General features: G+C 43.5%; 1 protein-coding gene across 2 annotated transcripts in view; it reads left to right on the top strand.

Moving 5' to 3' along the window:
* Nucleotides 1-428: 428 nt before the first annotated feature.
* Nucleotides 429-21,234, top strand: part of LOC110524669 (phosphatase and actin regulator 1) — a 46,395-nt gene continuing 25,589 nt past the window's right edge. Inside the window, exon 1 of one of the 2 annotated variants that reach the window (XM_036978550.1) lies at nt 429-1,098. In XM_036978550.1, coding sequence (XP_036834445.1) covers nt 987-1,098 — 112 coding nt within the window. In that variant the 5' untranslated portion in view covers nt 429-986. The remainder of the gene's footprint in view (nt 1,099-21,234) is intronic. The other variant, XM_021604520.2, reaches the window with a different exon arrangement.

The following is a 21,234-nucleotide window of genomic DNA, read 5'->3' as shown; positions in this document are numbered from 1 at the left end:
GTCACTGAATTATCACTGTGAAGTATTGTAATGTTTGTTTATGTTTCAATTAATCCCATAAGGGATGGGCACGAAAATAAAATGTTGTTGATTCAGTCATTCATTTACTATGTTATGTCTAGTCTATGAGACCAGGCTGGAATTTATCCATGTCCTTACCCTGTTTAGGCGGTATATGTAAGAGGTGTGTTGTATTGTGATTGGAAAGTGCTATTAGTTGACACAGTTGGTTTTTTCATTCGCTTGACATAATTTGATTACACGATTTTAATTTTTGAGATGAACAAATCAGGTGACAAATAGAGAAACACGCTGTAAATGACAATGAGTTCGTTCGTGTTTGCATATCTTCGACACTTCTGGTTCCATTCTGTCCATTGTACCATCCACTAGATGGCATGAGCTTGATTTCAAATGAGAGAAAATAGTTGGAGAATAGCAGCTTTCAGATGGCATGGGGGTGATGCATGTAGATTGGTGTTTGCTTACAGATCACTTGACAACTACTAGAAACCCCTGCCATGAAGGCTGTGGAATCCAACATAATACGCCACAATGAAGAAGACCGAAAGTCTAGACATCTAACTCCCATCGTGTAGTAGGGTAAGGTTTGATACCTGAGAGAAAGGGCCAAACAGTCTCAGGATAGGATCCCCAATTATACGGATTTATACTGATGATGTGTTCTCACAATAGCAACTATGTGTTATTCTGTGCTATGGCAGACAAGGAAAGTGTGTGTGTATTCCTCTTTATTTTTTCAGAGGGGAGGAGGGACTTCTTCTAATCGAATGTCACTGCTCATCTCGTGCCATTGGAGGTGGTTCGCCCATCTCTCTTTCTCCCTCTTCCCGTCACCTCCGTTTCTCATCGACCGCCCCACCTACACCGTCTGCCCGTGCATGAGCGGTGGCGGCGCCGAGTGTCGTCTCGCTCAGTCCCACCGGTTGCCCGTGGACAGACGTTGCCCGACCGAGGACACCTAAATGGCGGCGTTACCGGAGGATGAGATAGACCGTCGGCCGATCCGGAGAGTCCGGTCCAAGAGCGATACGCCTTACATCACCGAGGCGCGTCTCTCTCTCCACCTGGAGACAGGTAGGTGAAACACGCGCGCACCGCCGCACAGACATACACGCACTGTCTGACTGCGTGTACCTAGTGGTTGGCTAGATGTGGGGTTCGCGGTTCGACTCATTGTGTTACAGACAGTAGCTCAAGGAGATGCGTGTCATGGAAAACTATGTGATGTATTTTTCTCCCCATTTTGCCAATTGTATGCTATCAAATGGAGAGGATTGTGTTATGACATACAATCTGTGACGTTATAGTCTGTCTGTTCAGAGCTGCGCTGCGGCTTGATGGGAATGTGATAACTATGCACACAGTGCCTCCTTCATGCATTGTATATCAGGCAGCTGAGCGAATATAGTCTTGTATTTAGATTGGTTTCCAACGTGTAGGCTATATTTAAGATGACATTATAGGCCTATAGTATGAAGAGGATTTTCAAAATAATGTCGATGAAATGATTTTACAATGAAAGGGTCTGTTATCTTGCACTGTTGTCGATTAGGTTCTAACCAACTGGCCATACATTTGAAATCTAAACCCAATATTCTGCAGCTGAATCCATTACTATTTTTAGTTAGATAGTGTGACTGTGCGGCTTCTAGCTGGTTTGCAGATTTCCATATGCCAGAGCAGAGTGGATGACTCGACTCACTTGCATGAATGCAGCTGGACTTGTTCTATAATCTAGGCTACATTCTCACTGTGACTGACCAGATCCAATTTTAGACGTTGCTTCTGTTTTGGGGTTTGTGTGACCGACGATAGTAGCCTATTCTGCATCTACAATAGCCAACAGCCTGTAGGCTACACGCGTCACGCGCAGGAGCTGTCCTCTCTGTCATGGTGCTTAAACTGAAACTGCCACCGTTCCAAATCACGCGACAGACAGCGGACCCCGATTGATTAGTACGAATGTTATTTTCCACACATCAGATTATTCACGTCAGACAGATATTCATAATATATGGGTAACCGTACTCTAAGGTTTGTGGATGTGTGTCAAACGACTCCCCCTATCCATCGTTATAAATCCCAGTCACGTGGTGTGCAGTGAGCGTATATTCTCCCTATCCGACAGATGCCAACTCTCGGTGGAGGAAGCCTCACATACTGGCTATTATTCTGCTCTACCTGGCACATTTGTTTTAGCCAGGTATTTTCCTAGTGTTCAGTTTATTTGCTGAATTTATTCGGTATTCCATTATGGATTATCATTGATTTGGGAGTTGGGTTAGATACATTTATATAAATTACTTTAATGTAGCCTAAACTTGCGGTGAATGCATTATTCTAGTTGACAATTGTATACAGATTAAATGTACAGTAGCCTGCAACAGTCCAGCAATCTATGTGGTCAGTCACGCATGGCTCCATTTGTGCTCCAGGATAGGCTGTACATGGAATCATCCACATGCTCGTCTTAAACAGAGTAGTCTCACAGACAGTGCTCCCACCAACCCGCCTCTCAGAATAAGGCAACCTCAGAGAGTTAACACACACAGGAAACTTTGTCAAACAGCAGTAATGATCATGGAAATGGTCTGAAAGGGTACAAAGAATGAGAGATAATGAATATAAATGGATGCAGTAAATGCAACAGAATAACAATATGTGATAACATGGATATAAACAGTGCAATTGTGCAAAGGAATGGACTAGATTATTGAAAGCAATAGTACAACAGTGATAGTGATGAATAAAACAAAGGACTGTGTAAAATAAACAAACATGTTAAATGTAATGTAACATACATAACCCAGTAGTAACCATACAGGGAATAATAATAACGACTACTAACAAATAATAAACAAAGGCAAATCCCAGCCAAAACAACAATGAACACTACTCACTTTTACCCACGCACTCGCTGCGCATACTGCCGTACACCCACCTCTGACCTGCACTGTAGGCAACCGCCAGCGGGACAAGGTCTTATTTCTAGGGATACAAGAGCATGCATCGGGCCTGGCTAGCCAGTGCAGGATGAGGTAGATCTTTTCCGCCAATCAGATTGTGCATGATCAGCTCATGCAAAGAGTGTGGGCCGAGTGGGCAAAAGCTGATGGGCTGAGAACATGGCTTCTCACGTGAGGAGAGCTAGGGTGCGTTCCTAAATTCACTCCAGAGCAGTTTTATTTAAAGTCGGGGTCGCGACTGCTAATGGGTCTCAAAATGTAAAAAAATCTATTTAAAAATGCGGGGTGTAGGAAAAAATAATAGTACAACGTTTTTGAGAAAGATCATTTGAAATATGCAATTTTATTGAGTAAATGTATTTATTGTTTTCTTTTCATTTTGAAGAGATGAAAACGCAATAAAATGAAGGTTATTTGTTTATATAAAAATGTACATTTACAGATTTTAAGGCTGTGTCATTAGATTTTGGGTGGGGTGGGGTCGCAAGAAATTAGTGAGGGGAAAAAATCAGGTCCCCAGAAATTCTGGCAGAAAAAATGGGGTCCCCACTGAAAAAGTTTGAATACCACTGCTCTAGTCAGAGTGTGCTCTGGGCGTTTGTACATTTAGAGCATTGCCGGAATGTTGTTCGTGAATTCAGTGTTTCGTTCTCGTGGCATTCAAAGTGCTCATTTTGGATGCACTGGTCGAGGAGTAGGGTTGATCGGAGTATTCAGCAGTCAAGCAACCATGCCAACTGGCTAAAGTTGGCTAGCTTTCTAGCTACTTCCAGACACAAATGAGAGAACAATCAACATTTGACTTACCCTAGCAGAGCTGGAAGAGCTGCTAGGCTGTTTTCATGTTAACAAGCAGGTTGAGTGACTGTAACTGTGTTACTGGCAACCATTTATTTCAGATTTTTTGTCAATGTTTACTTACAGCTGTCATAACAACTAAGGCCTGCTCCAGGCATAAGCGACATAAGCGGTCGCGTAGGGACCTCAGTCGGGGTCTCAACTTACTGTTGAGAGTTAGAATAGTAGAATACACCAGGTGGAATTTAGAAAAGTTCTCTTCTTTTATCAGGTCACTGACAGTCACTCAATTAGCCATGTCTGATAACAATTTTTAGATTGGTAAATTAGTCTAGCCAGTTATCTAAACTTGTAGTAATCATGGCCACCAACCTACCCACCAGACATGCCACCAGGGTTTTTTTCACAGTTCCCAAATCCATAACAAAATTCCAGAAAGTGTACAGTATTATATAGAGCCATTATTGCATGGAACTCCCTTCCATCTCACATTGCTCAAATAAACAGTAAACCTGGTTTTAAAAAGCAGATAAAGCAACATCTCACGGCACAACGCCTCTCCCCTATTGGACCTAGATATTGTGTGTGTATGTATTGATCTGTAGGCTGTGTGAGCCATTTTGTAATTGATGTAGTTCTGTCCTTGAACTGTTCTTGTCTATTAATGTTCTGTATTATGTCATCTTTCATGTTTTGTGTGGACCCCAGGAAGAGTATCCTAATAAAATACCAAAATATCCCTATTGATTTTGTTAGTCACTCTCACTCAGATGTCATATGAACATGGCATAAGTCATGGCAAAATATGTAGAATTGCAGGAAATGAACTTTAAAATGTACTTTTTTCTCTCTGCCATCAAAAATGTACCCGTATGGTGGGGAACCTACTAACCAAATCTCTCTTAGGGCCCTCAAAAAGGCTATAACAACCACATTTCTTAAATTCCTCAAATATTTTGCGCTCTAGCACTCTCAACCCAGAGTGCTCTGAAATTGGAGTAGGTTGTCAGTGTGAATTTTACAAACGCACCCCTAGACTCAACAGCATCAGTTCGACATGGACAAGTGTGTACACAAACAACACAGGGAGTGAAATAGTGTCCTGTGGTGGCCTCAGAAGGGGGAATTCTCTTCACTAGTCTCTCACAGACAACCATGCAACGCTTTCACCCTCCTCCACATAGTGTGCACTCACAGATGCAGGAGCATTAATAGTACCAACACATAATGTATCCCAACAGTCCCTACTCCTAGAAAAAGGGTTCCAAAAGGGTTCTTTGGCTGTCCCCATACGAGAACCATTCTTGGTTCAAGGCATAACTGTTTTTGGTTCCATGTATAACCATTTTGGGTTCCATGTAGAACCCTCTGTGGAACTGGTTCTACATGGAACTGCAGTGGAAATTTCCTGTATTTACCAAATCATGAGAGCAAACCACACACAAGTCAGAGTTATCATAAAGTCCATCTTTAATTATATGAGCTCCATCACAACCCTGTGACTCTCAGATCAATTCAGTGTCTATAAATTAATTCTCTGAGAGTCCTTACACATTGCAACTCAGATCCTTTATAGCAAAGACACACATAGCCAGACAGCATTGGCTATAAATTAACGTTCAGCTTTGTCTCCTAAACTATGTTCTTATCTCGCTCTCAGGACCATAAAACGAAACCTCATCAACAGGCATATATCAAATACACCCCTCCTGGACAAGATCACAGAGACACAGTGACTGGCACACAGACATTGTGGAGCCAAGAGATAATTGGTTCCCCCTCAATCGATCCATTCACATGGTTTAAAAGATATGTTTACATATGAAGACAAGCTTGACCTCTCCCCTCTCTGCGGCCCAAGTAACTGAACCCTGACAGAGAACAGATAACTGCAACCGGCCAACAGTATTATCCAAAAATAGACATTCTAATGACATATCTCACATAAGCATGAAATAAAAATAATAAAACATTATTTATAAATGTTACCTAAATAATTCTGATTCCGCCACGACAGAACCCAAAAGGGTTTTTACCTAGAACCAAAAGGGTTCACCTGCAACCAAAAGCGGTTCTTTAAAGGGTGCTCCTATGGGGACAGCCGAAGAACCCCTTTAAGGTTCTAGATAGCACCTTTTTTTCTAAGAGTGCTTGGTGGCAAACATGGCACATATTTAAATGAAGGTTCTATCTAAATATGGTACCCATTGGGGCTTTGGTGGTCTTTAGAATAAATTGGGTATGTACTGTACATTGGTGTTTGATGTGTGACATCACAGCTCAGAGATTGTCACAGCCAAACCAGGGCCTCTCCTCTGTCACGTCTTGCTGCCAGACTGTACACATCAATATTATATCCTTCAGTTTGGCCATGAGGCTTACAATCTATATCATTGTCTTTTCTTGATCTCCTTATTAACCTCTCCTCATCCTCCCATTCCTCGCTCTCTCTATGTTCTGTTCTGACTTGACATTCTAAATGTTCTGTTCTGGCTTGACATTCTAAATGTTCTGTTCTGGCTTGACATTCTAAATGTTCTGTTCTGGCTTGATATTCTAAATCTTCTGTTCTGGCTTGACATTCTAAATGTTCTGTTCTGGCTTTGCATTCTAAATGTTCTGATCTGGCTTGACATTCTTAATGTTCTGATCTGGCTTGACATTCCTCTGCTGAACGTTCCCGTGTTCCTTCCTTCCCCCACCCACCCAGACCGATTCTGAAAGCAGCTGTGTGTGTGCGCATGTGTGTGTTTGCATGTGTGTGTGCATGTGCGCGTGTGTGTGCGTGCAATTGTAAATGGTAAATCAGGTCATTTTGGTCAGGGCTTAGTGCTGTTCTGTTCACAAAGACCAAGATCTCCCCCAACCCATTCATTACCCTGCTCTGCTCTTCTCTACACCCTGCCAAAACAGACAGCCCACTGAGACAGCCCTGAATGGGAGAGATGGTACAGAGAGCGAGAAGGGGGAGAGGTAAAGAGAGAGACACTTTTTAAAAAAACTTCTGTATGTGTAATATTTACTGTACATTTTTTATTGTTTATTTCACTTTTGTATATTATCTACCTCACTTGCTTTGGCAATGTTAACACATGTTTCCCATGCCAATAAAGCCCCTTGAATTGAATTTAATTGAGAGAGAGAGAGAGAGAGAGAGAGAGAGAGAGAGAGAGAGAGAGAGAGAGAGAGAGAGAGAGAGAGACAGAGAGAGTGACAGAGAGAGAGCCAGAGAGAGTGACAGAGAGAGTGACAGAGAGAGTGAGTGACAGACAGTCAGACATGGAGAAAGAACAGACAGAGACATATAGAGATAGAGAGGGAGAGAGAAATATAGGAAGACAGACAGACAGACAGACAGACAGACAGACAGAGGGAAAGAGAAACAGACAGAGGGGCCTTTTAACTAGACAGCAGCGGATAGAGAGAGAGGCTCTCTGTGGCTCTCCCACTGTGTCGACTGTTGACCAGGGCCAAGTTAGATCTCACTGCACAAGAACTCTTCATCACAATAAGCTGATAACTGTTAACATGCTGACTGGTTGCTGCAATGCCATAGTCTGTCTGAGTATGTGCTTGTTACGAGACACACACTCTTAAAAGGATGAATAGATACTTTTATATATGCACCCGGGCACAAACATACGTGTACCTACAAGCACACAAACAGACTCTATCTCCCTTTTTGTGTCTCTCTCTCTCACACACACACACACACACACACACACACACACACACACAGTGAAAACAGTAGCCGGACCTTGAGGAGGATGTATCAGGGGGAGCTACCTGTGTAGAATATAAAACCACAGGGACTGTCAGACTGGTCTGCAGTGCAGAGGAAAGGAAAAGAGAAGCCTATTCACTAGGCTCTCTATCACTGCTGCTCGTCTCAACAACACAAAGAAGGAGGAAATCACACTCTTCCTCTCCAGCCAGGGGGTCCAGACTTACTGCAGACAGAAAGTCTGTTTTAACAAGACAGTGTACTGAAGAGCAAACTCCGAGCTCAGCTGACTCAGAGATGAAAGTTTACTTCAATTGTTAGATAGTTTGGAGCCTAGGTCTTGGATGACAGGGTCAGTAGTTTATCCGAACAATGTGACATGACAAGTCATAACTCTGGGAGTTAGTTATGTCAGGGGATGTGGCCACTAGGAAGCAGGGACTCTCCTTGGGGTTAGCTATGCCGTTACAGCACATCAGAGTATGACATAATTGTGATATACCGCCACTGGTGACTGGTTGCTCCCTGGAGCAGACGTCATCAGAGATGTCGACAGAGGAGGAAAGAGAAAGAGGGACATAAAAATGGTGAGAGAAATGGTGTTACTCATCGCCATGGAATAGTGCCATGGCCAATCACATATATATGCACACAGATACACAGACACACACCCACACATCCCTCGGGCTGTGCTGTCCTGCCACTTTGCATTTACTTCAGCACAACGGAGAGTCTGGCCAGAGGGTAAAAAAAATAGAGGGAGAGAGGCCAGTGAAGAGAGAGAGACAGTCTTGAAATGTCTATATTCTTTTGGAACTCTTGTGAGTGTAATGTTTACTGTTAAAGAGTGAAGAGTGAAGAGTGAAGAGAGAGAGAGAGAGAGAGGCCAGTGAAGAGAGAGAGAGAAGCCAGTGAAGAAAGAGAGAGAGAGGCCAGTGAAGAGAGAGAGAGGCCAGTGAAGAAAGAGAGAGAGGCCAGTGAAGAGAGAGAGAGAGGCCATTGAAGAGAGAGAGAGGGGCCAGTGAAGAGAGAGAGAGAGGCCATTGAAGAGAGAGAGAGAGGCCATTGAAGGGAGAGAGAGAGAGGCCAGTGAAGGGAGAGAGAGAGAGATGCTAGTGAAGTGAGAGAGAGGCTAGTGAAGTGAGAGAGGGAGGCTAGTGAAGAGAGAGAGAGAGGCTAGTGAAGAGAGAGAGATGCCAGTGAATAGAGAGAGAGATGCCAGTGAATAGAGAGAGGCCAGTGAAGAGAGAGAGAGGGCGAGAGAGAGAGAGGGGCCAGTGAAGAGAGAGAGAGGGGCCAGTAGAGAGAGATAGGCTAGTGAAGATAGAGAGAGACTAGAGATTCATTATTCACAGAAATGACTACATATATTCCAAATTTTTACAAATTGAACCCAGAGGAAAAACTAAGAATACTCATGGGCGAAGGAGCAATGGCTCCTCTTGCAGCCAAATATGTATTTTCCTGCCATAGCCTGAGGGACACTGAATAATAACATCTGCATAGTAAACAGTAACTTACTTATTATTACTATTATTGTTATTACTATAATTATTAATGTTTACTGTAGACTGTTACCATTTTATTGTTATTATTTTTGTATTTAATTTTGTATTATTATTTACTACCATTTTATATTATTATTTGCTATCATTTACAATTTTGTTACAATGTATATTGTATACATTGTTGCTTTGGCAATATTGACACAATGTTTTTCATGCCAATAAAGCAGCTTGAATTTGAATTTGACTAGTGAAGAGAGAGAAGCCAGTGAAGAGAGAGAGAGGCCAGTGAAGAGAGAGAGGCCAGTGAAGAGAGATAGAGATAGGCTAGTGAAGAGAGAGAGAGATAGGCTAGTGAAGAGAGAGAGAGAGAGGCAAGTGAAGAGCGAGAGAGAGGGGCAAGTGAAGAGAGAGAGGGAGAGAGAGAGGCCAGTGAAGGGAGAGAGAGAGAGATGCTAGTGAAGTGAGAGAGAGATGCTAGTGAAGTGAGAAAGAGATGCTAGTGAAATGAGAGAGAGTGAGAGTGAGAGTGAGAGAGAGAGAGGCCAGTGAATAGAGAGAGAGGGGCCAGTGAAGAGAGAGAGAGGGGCCAGTGAAGCGAGAGAGATAGGCTAGTGAAGAGAGAGAGAGAGGCCAGTGAAGAGAGAGAGAGAGAGAGAGAGAGGCCAGTGAAAAGAGAGAGAGAGGCCAGTGAAGAGAGAGAGAGAGAGAGAGAGAGGCCAGTGAAAAGAGAGAGAGGTGCAAGTGAAGAGAGAGAGAGAGAGGCCAGTGAAGAGAGAGAGAGAGCGAGAGAGGGAGAGGGGACAGTGAAGAGAGAGAGAGGGGCCAGTGAAAAGAGACAGGCAAATGAAGAGAGAGAGTGAGGCCAGTGAAGAGAGAAAGAGGCCAGTGACGAGAGAGAGAAGCCAGTGAAGAGAGAGAGAGAGAGAGGGGCCAGTAAAGAGAGAAAGCGGCCAGTGAAGAGAGAAAGAGAGAGAGAGGCCAGTGAAGAGCGAGAGAGGCCAGTGAAGAGAGAGAGAGGCTAGTGAAGAGAGAGAGAGAGGCTAGTGAAGAGAGAGAGAGAGAGAGGCCAGTGAAGAGAGAGAGAGAGAGGCCAGTGAAGAGAGAGAGAGAGAGAGGCCAGTGAAGAGAGAGAGAGAGAGAGGCCAGTGAAGAGAGAGAGAGAGAGAGAGAGGCCAGTGAAGAGAGAGAGAGAGAGAGAGAGGCCAGTGAAGAGAGAGAGAGAGAGAGAGAGAGAGGCCAGTGAAGAGAGAGAGGCCAGTGAAGAGAGAGAGAGAGACCAGTGAAGAGAGAGAGAGAGGCCAGTGAAGAGAGAAAGAGGCCAGTGACGAGAGAGAGAAGCCAGTGAAGAGAGAGAGAGAGGGGCCAGTAAAGAGAGAGAGAGAAGCCAGTGAAGAGAGAAAGCGGCCAGTGAAGAGAGAAAGAGGCCAGTGAAGGGAGAGAGAGAGAGGCCAGTGAAGAAAGAAGAGAGAGAGACCAGTGAACAAAGAGAGAGAGAGGTCAGTGAAGAAAGAAATCCCAGTGAAGAAAGAGATAGAGAGGCCAGTGAAGAAAGAAAGCCCAGTGAAGAAAGAGAGAGAGGCCAGTGAAGAAAGAGAAAGAGAGGCCAGTGAACAAAGAGAGAGAGAGAGAGGCCAGTGAACAAAGAAAGGCCAGTGAAGAAAGAGAGAGAGAGGCCAGTGAAGAAAGAAAGCCCAGTGAAGAAAGAGAGAGAGAGAGAGAGAGGGGCCAGTGAAGAGAGAGAGAGGGGCCAGTAGAGAGAGGGAGAGATAGGCTAGTGAAGAGAGAGAGAGGCCAGTGAAGAGAGAGAGGCCAGTGAAGAGAGAGAGAGAGAGAGGCTAGTGAAGAGAGAGAGAGAGAGAGGCTAGTGAAGAGAGAGAGAGGCTGGTGAAGAGAGAGAGAGAGAGAGGCTAGTGAAGAGAGAGAGAGGCTAGTGAAGAGAGACAGAGAGAGGCCAGTGAAGAGAGAGAGAGAGGCCAGTGAAGAGAGAGAGAGGGGCCAGTGAAGAGAGAGGGAGAGGCCAGGGAAGGGAGAGAGAGGCCAGTGAAGGGAGAGAGAGAGAGATACTAGTGAAGTGAGAGAGAGAGGCTAGTGAAGTGAGAGAGAGAGGCTAGTGAAGAGAGAGAGAGGCTAGTGAAGAGAGAGAGAGAGAGAGAGAGAGAGGCCAGTGAATAGAGAGAGGGGCCAGTGAAGAGAGAGAGGGGCCAGTGAAGAGAGAGAGAGGGGCCAGTGAAGAGAGAGAGAGGGGCCAGTGAAGAGAGAGAGAGAGAGAGAGGCCAGTGAAGAGAGAGAGAGGCCAGTGAAAAGAGAGAGAGGGGCCAGTGAAGAGAGAGAGAGAGATAGGCTAGTGATGAGAGAGAGGCTAGTGAAGAGAGAGAGAGAGAGAGGCCAGTGAAGAGAGAGAGGCTAGTGAAGAGAGAGAGAGAGAGAGAGAGAGAGAGGCCAGTGAAGAGAGAGAGGCCAGTGACGAGAGAGAGGCCAGTGACGAGAGAAGCCAGTGAAGAGAGAGAGAGAGAGGCCAGTAAAGAGAGAGAGAGAAGCCAGTGAAGAGAGAAAGAGAAGCCAGTGAAGAGAGAAAGAGGCCAGTGAAGAGAGAAAGAGGCCAATGAAGAGAGAAAGAGGCCAGTGAAGAGAGTGAAGAAAGAGTGAGAGAGGCCAGTGACGAGAAAGAAGCCAGTAGAGATTTTCCATTTTCTCCCTGCTCCATTCATCTCTATTGTTACTTCTAGCAGCATCACACAGTCAGCTGTTACTTATTGTCTGGGGTGGTGGAGTCAACACAAGATGAATGAAAATCAGAGAGTGAAAGAGAAAGAAAGATAATCCATGTGTGTGTGCATTTCAACCAATCAATCACGTATTTTATAAAGCCCATTTTACAACAGCAGTTATCAAAGTGCTATACAGATCGCCAGCCTAAAACCCCACAGAGAAATCAATGCTGTTCAAGACGTTTGAACGTTCATAGATGTCCAACAGAGCCAGATAATACCCACAGTGGTTGTATAGGGTGCAATAGTATAACACCTCAGGAGTAAATGTCAGTTGGTTTTTCATGGCCAAGCATTAAGAGGTCCATAGAGAGAGAGAGAGAGAGATTGGCAGCACGGCCAGGTGGACTGGGGACAGGGACAGCTAGGAGTCATCAGGCCAGGTAGTCCTGAGGCATGGTTCTAGTGCTCAGGTCCTCTGGGAAAATAGACATACAGAGGAAGAGAGAGAGACAGGAGCATTAGAGGGATTTTTAAGATGACACAGGACACCAGATAGGACAGACTCATGCCCCACAGCAGCATAGATACTGGGACTGAGACAGAGCGGGTGTACAAAACATTATGAACTCTTTCCATGACATAGACTGACCAGGTAAATCCAGGTGAAAGCTGGGATCCCTTATTGATGTCACTAGTAAAATCCACTTCAATCAGTGTAGATGCAGGGAAGGAGACGGGTTAAAGAAGGATTTTTTGCCTTGAGACCATTGAGACATGGATTGTGTATGTGTGCCATTCAGAGGGTGAATGGGCAAGACAAAATATTTAAGTGCTTTTGAATGGGGTATGGTAGTAGGTGCCAGGCGCACGCTGCTGGGTTTTTCACGCTCAACAGTTTCCCGTGTTTATCAAGAATGATCCACCAGCCAAAGCATATTCAGACAACTTGACAACTGTGGGAAGCATTGGAGTCAACATGGGCCAGCATCCCTGTGGAACGCTTTCGACACCTTGTAGAGTCCATGCGCTGACAATTTGAGGCTGTTCTGAGGGTAAAGGGGGTGTTCAACACAATATTAGAAAGGTATTCTTAATGTTTTGTACACTCAGTGTATAACCCCACCCACTTCGCCAAAGGGAAATGGCCAGGTCCTGAGACAAGGCTAAGTGTAGCCTACAAAGATCCCCACCGCACGAGTCCGATGGGGCGCAAAACCGGTCTGGAAGATTACGTCAGTGACTCAACACACTCAAGTTGATTACAGTGAAAAAGCCTGGGATAATGTGATGTACCCTCCTAGGGATGGCATGGGAGAACGCGAGCAAGCCAGTGACTCAGCCCCAGTAATAGAGTCAGAGGGAGACAGCAAGGGTGATGAGTCACTCCAGTGCCTTGCCTTTCACCTTCACATCCCCGGGCCTGACTAGACTCAATCATAGAACCAACCTCATTAAGAACTTAAAGGTTTCAAATGGATCGGCAGACCATTCCATAGAAGAGGAGCTCTGTAGGAGAAAGCCTTGCTTCCAGCTGTTTGCTTAGAAATCCTAGGAACAATAAGGAGGCCTGCTTCTTGTGACCGTAGTGTACGTGTAGGTATGTACGGCAGGACCAAATCAGAGAGAGTAATAAGAGCAAGTCCATGTCATGCTTTGTAGGTTAGCAGAAATCGGCCACAGCCTTAACAGGAAGCCAGTGTAGAGATTCTAGCAATGGAGAAATAGGATCACATTTTGGGGTTTCTAGTTTAGTTTAGTGCAAAATACAGCTGCTATATCTGAAGCCTTTTCCAGGTAGCTAGATAGTAGAGCGTTACGCTAATCTAATCTTAATGTGACAAAAGCATGGATCAGCTTTTCTGCATATTAAAAAAAATAAAAATATATTTAAAAAATATTTCTGATTTTTGCAATGTTATAAAGATGTTACGTAGATGGAATTTGCATTGGTGCATGTATTTGTTTCTTTGATTAGTGGTAGACATGCCTAGTACACCATGCATTATCCACTGGGGATACTAATGAGGCTACAGAACAACTCAGCTAGTTCTCAGATCTGTTCTGCCCTTTTCTTTTTCATCATTTCCCTTCCTTAGCCCCTATGTCTGCTAACGAAGAGGATTGTTAACACTGGCAACGAATCAGAAGAATACAACAGGAGGAGAGGACCATGTCCCTGATACTGAGCCAATTAGACCCTAAACACTTCCTCCTCAACCGATTTATAGTCTGCAGTAAATAAGGTGGCGTGAGAGAACATGTTAGCAGGTTTTACTCAGCAACACTGAGCTAAGTTGTGAGTGTGTGTGTGTGTCTTGTCCATGTCCTCTTCATGACTTAGTGATCACTTCCTGGTCTGTCATCCTGCCATGTCATTGTCAGCACCTTTATTTCAGCTTTTCTAAGTAAAGGAGGGGGGAGAGAAAGAGAGTGAGCCTGTTTTGCACTTCAAACAGAGAGTTCTAGTTTTCTCTCTCTCTCTATATATATATATATATATATATATATATATATATATATATATATATATATATATATATATATATCTCGCAACTCACTGTCTCGCTCTGTCTTACAAGCAAAGCAGTGAGAACTATAAGCTATATACTGTAACCTCTGCCTAGCACAATGCGCTCGTCTTAGAGCCTAAATGAGCCAACATGTTAGTCAGTAAGAAGATGAATCTCCTTGGCCTGATTTATGACATGGAGGAGATGAACAGGGAGTATTTGTTCTGGACCAAAAGCCCTGTGGAAATGAAGTACTGACATCTCTGACCAATAAAGCTTGATATGAGGTAATGTTAGTTCTGGTGTATGATGATGATGTGTAAAGGATACTGTTTCTTCCTGTTTAATGGAAGAGCTTGCTCTGTAAGAGAGGTAGCTGACATAACTGGTGTGTCTGGCAACAGAGGCAACCTATTGGTGCCACTATTGATCTTGGTGTTGGCACAGACAGACCTACAGGGTAGCACAGGAGTCTGACTCACTTACAGTCATCACATGAGCTGCACTGATCAATACCTCCTGACCACTCTGACTGCACCATTTGCAAACGCACACACACATAACTTACAAGGTCAGTGCAGGGTCAAACACTCCACAGCCACAGGGATCGATGTGATGGCAGTATGATCAACAGGATCTGTTGCAAACGGAATGTTTCATTTACTGTATGACATAATGAGAGATGGACGATCCCCGTAATGATCCAAATGGATCAGAACATTACAAGAGTCCCACTCGCACACACTTTCTCTCTCTCTCTCTGTCTAGATGTATTTTTCTCTCTATCTAGATGCATTTTTCTATTTCTCTCTATCTAGATGTATCTCTCTCTCTCGATCGCTCTCTTTCTCTCTCTCCCTCCCTCTCTCTCTCTCCTCTCACACACGAAAAACACTAGTCTGCTTGTCATGTTTGCGTCCTCTCTCCCTTCCTTTTCCCTTTTCTAAATCTCACTACTCTCATTCTCTACCTCCTTCTACCTCCTTCTCTTATTTCGATGACTAATCTTTTGTTACAATTCTGTTCCTTCCAGTTGTGTTCTCCAGAATCAGAGTTGAGTTCTCCCCAGTCTCTAAAACAGCCATTTAGACAAGACAGAAACAGGACCTATACTGTACGTGTGGCAGACTGTGCTTACTACACATCATACAGGCCCTGAGCCATGCCAGACATACAGTACAGTATCAAACACAGACAGAGCTACACATTGTTCCTGGAGTCATCAGAGAATGGCCAACTAAACAGTACAGTATCAAACACAGACAGAGTGTGTTTTGTTCCTAAACAGTACTGTAACCCGTCTACTACTGTGCTGTCAATGTTCTGGGATCAGTTACTGTGCTGTCATTATTCTGGGATCAGTTACTGTGCTGTCATTATTCTGGGAGCAGTTACTGTGCTGTCATTATTCTGGGATCAGCACACAGTTACTGTGCTGTCATTATTCTGGGAGGAGTTACTGTGCTGTCATTATTCTGGGAGCAGTTACTGTGCTGTCATTATTCTGGGATCAGCACACAATTACTGTCCTGTCATTATTCTGGGAGCAGTTACTGTGCTGTCATTATTCTGGGATCAGTTAATGTGCTGTCATTATTCTGGGATCAGTTACTGTGCTGTCATTATTCTGGGATCAGTTACTGTGCTGTCATTATTCTGGGAGCAGTTACTGTGCTGTCATTATTCTGGGAGCAGTTACTGTGCTGTCATTATTCTGGGATCAGCACAGAGTTACTGTGCTGTCATTATTCTGGGATCAGCACAGAGTTACTGTGCTGTCATTATTCTGGGATCAGCACACAGTTACTGTGCTGTCATTATTCTGGGATCAGCACACAGTTACTGTGCTGTCATTATTCTGGGATCAGCACACAGTTACTGTGCTGTCATTATTCTGGGATCAGCACACAATTACTGTGCTAATGGTTTATTATTGGCATGTTAGATATATGGACTGAGAATACAGTGGGTTTGGGGTTTTCAAGACAGTCTATGGTTGGCAAGACATAACTATCTAAACTGAAGGACAGCTGGACAGCACTGTGTGTGTTTTATGTGTGAGTGGTTATAGCGTTAATTGTGAGAGGCACATATCTAATAGATTATGTTCAGTATGAGGAAAGCTGTTCTGAGGCAGCAGTGTGTGAGGCTTGTCTCTCTGTCTTGACCCTTACTATGGTCAGGGAGGAAAGAACTGCAATGACTCATCATTCGGCACAGCCAGCACTAACGAGACACGACACACAGAGAAGAGAGCTGAGAGGAGCAGCAAGGATACAGCACACACACACACATGTACTTTCACACACACACAAAAGCACAGATGAGTAGCTCAGTGGGGCAGAGGGGGTTGGCAGGGTCCTGCTCTGTGAGCTGCTGGAAGCAAATAGACCTCATGCCTGAGTGTGTCTGTCACGTCTGGGGTTACACACACACACACACACACACACACAAACATAATTAGCCACACACACACATATAATTAGCCACACACACGCACTGCATACACACTCGGTCTAGCACAACACCCCTCTTCCTTCATGCCACAGGTGTACCTGTCACATGAGAGAAGCCATACTGAGTTAGAGAGTGTAGCCGGAACAGAGACTAGAGGACATAAACAGTACAGAAATAAATCAATATAACCAACATACTTGTGGGTGTGTGTGTGAGTGCGTGTGTGTGTGTGCATGAGTGTGTTGGAGTGTGTGTGAGTGTGCGTGAGAGAGAAAGAGAGAGATATCTTGTTATGTCCTATGTTCATTAGGTCATTATTTTATTTTATTTCACCTTTATTTAACCAGGTAGGCTAGTTGAGAACAAGTTCTCATTTACAACTGCGACTTGGCCAAGATAAAGCATAGCAGTATGAGCAGACAACACAGAGTTACACATGGAGTAAACAATTAACAAGTCAATAACACAGTAGAAAAAAAGAGTCTATATACATTGTGTGCAAAAGGCATGAGGAGGTAGGCGAATAATTACAATTTTGCAGATTAACACTGGGGTGATAAATGATCAGATGGTCACGTGCAGGTAGAGATACTGGTGTGCAAAAGAGCAGAAAAGTAAATAAATAAAAACAGTATGGGGATGAGGTAGGTAAATTGGGTGGGCTATTTACCGATGGACTATGTACAGCTGCAGCGATCGGTTAGCTGCTCAGATAGCAGATGTTTGAAGTTGGTGAGGGAGACAAAAGTCTCCAGGTAGGCTAAATGAAACCTTACATTCACTTTCTATCGATTCCTATTGATTCCCATGTTGTCATAAATACAGTCAACTTCTAAGCTGTTCAACCCAATGCGTTCAATCTCATGTCCCTTTCACTAAACTCACCCCAATTATGGTGCGTTGTCTCGCAGATTGTCGCATCAGCTTGAAATTTCCTGGGAAACCCAGAAATAAAATCATCCGTAATTGCATCAGATGTGTCCATCCACAAAACATTATCCTGAAATACATCCAGGAAAATTGGAAAAAGAGATAGACCTCCCACTTCAGCTTTCAGTAGTAATACAGGTAGCCCAAAAGAGGTTAAACACACCTACCGGAGGGACAAGGCTTACGCTTAAACCAGACAGACGACTCTCAGGCATTCGTAAGATGGAATTGACATGATGGATGAGAGAGCATTGTATTGACTGTTTCATGTGGGTTGTCATTTTAAAAGACTTACAAGAGCGTTACCGTATGTAGTGTCCTGAGGTCAATGTCCCTGTCCCTTCTATGTCTAATTTATAATAACACGTTCATAACCGGTCAGCAAATATTTGGCGCAAATGAAATGTGTATTTTGCAGACCTTGTAATGAAATGACAAAGATCTGTTATAAGCAAAATCACTATCCTTCTATACCACTTTCTACTCTAGCAGTAGATTTGACTTCCCATGAGCTGTCCTTGCACTAACAAGTGATGTGTGTTTCACTATGCAACCTACTCGCACTGCACACACAGTGATGTTATCCAGAGCCATCGATGGAGACGGGAGAGAGATGGCGGTGAAGATGATGATGATGTCATATAGCCCCAACCCAGTTGTATTGAGCGCTGCATTTTGGTGTGGTTGCTGGGCTAAAGGCTTCTGCTTCTACAATCTACAGTCTGCTTCTAATCTACAGTCTGCTTCTACAATCTACAGTCTGCTTCTACAGTCTGCTTCTACAATCTACAGTCTGCTTCTACAGTCTGCTTCTACAATCTACAGTCTGCTTCTACAATCTACAGTCTGCTTCTATAATCTACAGTCTGCTTCTACAATCTATAGTCTGCTTCTACAATCTACAGTCTGCTTCTATAATCTACAGTCTGCTTCTACAATCTACAGTCTGCTTCTATAATCTACAGTCTGCTTCTAATCTACAGTCTGCTTCTACAATCTACAGTCTGCTTCTACAATCTACAGTCTGCTTCTACAGTCTGCTTCTAATCCACAGTCTGCTTCTAATCCACAGTCTGCTTCTAATCTACAGTCTGCTTCTACAATCTACAGTGCTTCTAATCTACAGTCTGCTTCTACAATCTACAGTGCTTCTAATCTACAGTCTGCTTCTACAATCTACAGTCTGCTTCTACAGTCTGCTTCTACAATCTACAGTCTGCTTCTACAATCTACAGTCTGCTTCTACAGTCTGCTTCTACAATCTACAGTCTGCTTCTAATCTACAGTCTGCTTCTACAATCTACAGTCTGCTTCTACAGTCTGCTTCTACAATCTACAGTCTGATTCTACAATCTACAGTCTGCTTCTACAGTCTGCTTCTACAATCTACAGTCTGCTTCTAATCCACAGTCTGCTTCTAATCTACAGTCTGCTTCTAATCTACAGTCTGCTTCTACAATCTACAGTCTGATTCTACAGTCTGCTTCTACAGTCTGCTTCTTCAATCTACAGTCTGCTTCTACAATCTACAGTCTGCTTCTACAGTCTGCTTCTACAATCTACAGTCTGCTTCTAATCTACAGTCTGCTTCTACAATCTACAGTCTGCTTCTACAGTCTACTTCTACAATTTACAGTCTGCTTCTACAATCTACAGTCTGCTTCTACAGTCTGCTTCTACAATCTACAGTCTGCTTCTAATCCACAGTCTGCTTCTAATCTACAGTCTGCTTCTAATCTACAGTCTGCTTCTACAATCTACAGTCTGATTCTACAGTCTGCTTCTAATCTACAGTCTGCTTCTACAATCTACAGTCTGCTTCTACAATCTACAGTCTGATTCTACAATCTACAGTCTGCTTCTACAATCTACAGTCTGCTTCTACAATCTACAGTCTGATTCTACAGTCTGCTTCTAATCTACAGTCTGCTTCTACAATCTACAGTCTGCTTCTACAGTCTGCTTCTACAATCTACAGTCTGCTTCTACAATCAACAGTCTGCTTCTATAATCTACAGTCTGCTTCTAATCTACAGTCTGCTTCTAATCTACAGTCTGCTTCTAATCTACAGTCTGCTTCTACAATCTACAGTCTGCTTCTATAATCTACAGTCTGCTTCTAATCTACAGTCTGCTTCTACAATCTACAGTCTGCTTCTACAATCTACAGTCTGCTTCTACAATCTACAGTCTGCTTCTAAACTACAGTCTGCTTCTAAACTACAGTCTGCTTCTACAGTCTGCTTCTACAATCTACAGTCTGCTTCTAATCTACAGTCTGCTTCTACAGTCTGCTTCTACAATCTACAGTCTGCTTCTAATCTACAGTCTGCTTCTAATCTGCAGTCTGCTTCTAATATACAGTCTGCTTCTACAGTCTGCTTCTACAATCTACAGTCTGCTTCTAATCTACAGTCTGCTTCTACAATCTACAGTCTGCTTCTACAATCTACAGTCTGCTTCTAATCTACAGTCTGCTTCTAATCTACAGTCTGCTTCTAATCTACAGTCTGCTTCTAATCTACAGTCTGCTTCTAATCTACAGTCTGCTTCTAATCTACAGTCTGCTTCTACAATCTACAGTCTGCTTCTACAATCTACAGTCTGCTTCTACAATCTACAGTCTGCTTCTACAATCTACAGTCTGCTTCTACAATCTACAGTCTGCTTCTACAATCTACAGTCTGCTTCTACAATCTACAGTCTGCCTCTACAATCTACAGTCTGCTTCTACAATCTACAGTCTGCTTCTACAATCTACAGTCTGCTTCTATAATCTACAGTCTGCTTCTATAATCTACAGTCTGCTTCTATAATCTACAGTCTGCTTCTACAATCTACAGGCTGCTTCTAATCTACAGTCTGCTTCTACAATCTACAGTCTGCTTCTACAATCTACAGTCTGCTTCTACAGTCTGCTTCTACAATCTACAGTCTGCTTCTACAATCTACAGTCTGCTTCTACAGTCTGCTTCTAATCCACAGTCTGCTTCTAATCCACAGTCTGCTTCTAATCTACAGTCTGCTTCTACAATCTACAGTGCTTCTAATCTACAGTCTGCTTCTAATCTACAGTCTGCTTCTAATCTACAGTCTGCTTCTACAATCTACAGTCTGATTCTACAGTCTGCTTCTTCAATCTACAGTCTGCTTCTACAATCTACAGTCTGCTTCTACAGTCTGCTTCTACAATCTACAGTCTGCTTCTAATCTACAGTCTGCTTCTACAATCTACAGTCTGCTTCTACAGTCTACTTCTACAATTTACAGTCTGCTTCTACAATCTACAGTCTGCTTCTACAGTCTGCTTCTACAATCTACAGTCTGCTTCTAATCTACAGTCTGCTTCTAATCTACAGTCTGCTTCTACAATCTACAGTCTGCTTCTACAATCTACAGTCTGCTTCTACAATCTACAGTCTGCTTCTACAATCTACAGTCTGCTTCTACAATCTACAGTCTGCCTCTACAATCTACAGTCTGCCTCTACAATCTACAGTCTGCTTCTACAATCTACAGTCTGCTTCTATAATCTACAGTCTGCTTCTAATCTACAGTCTGCTTCTACAGTCTGCTTCTACAATCTACAGTCTGCTTCTAATCTAC

The sequence above is a fragment of the Oncorhynchus mykiss genome, chromosome 5 (genome assembly GCF_013265735.2).
Source record: "Oncorhynchus mykiss isolate Arlee chromosome 5, USDA_OmykA_1.1, whole genome shotgun sequence".
Taxonomy (NCBI): Eukaryota; Metazoa; Chordata; class Actinopteri; order Salmoniformes; family Salmonidae; genus Oncorhynchus; species Oncorhynchus mykiss.
This window is presented reverse-complemented; position numbering and strand designations above follow the sequence as displayed.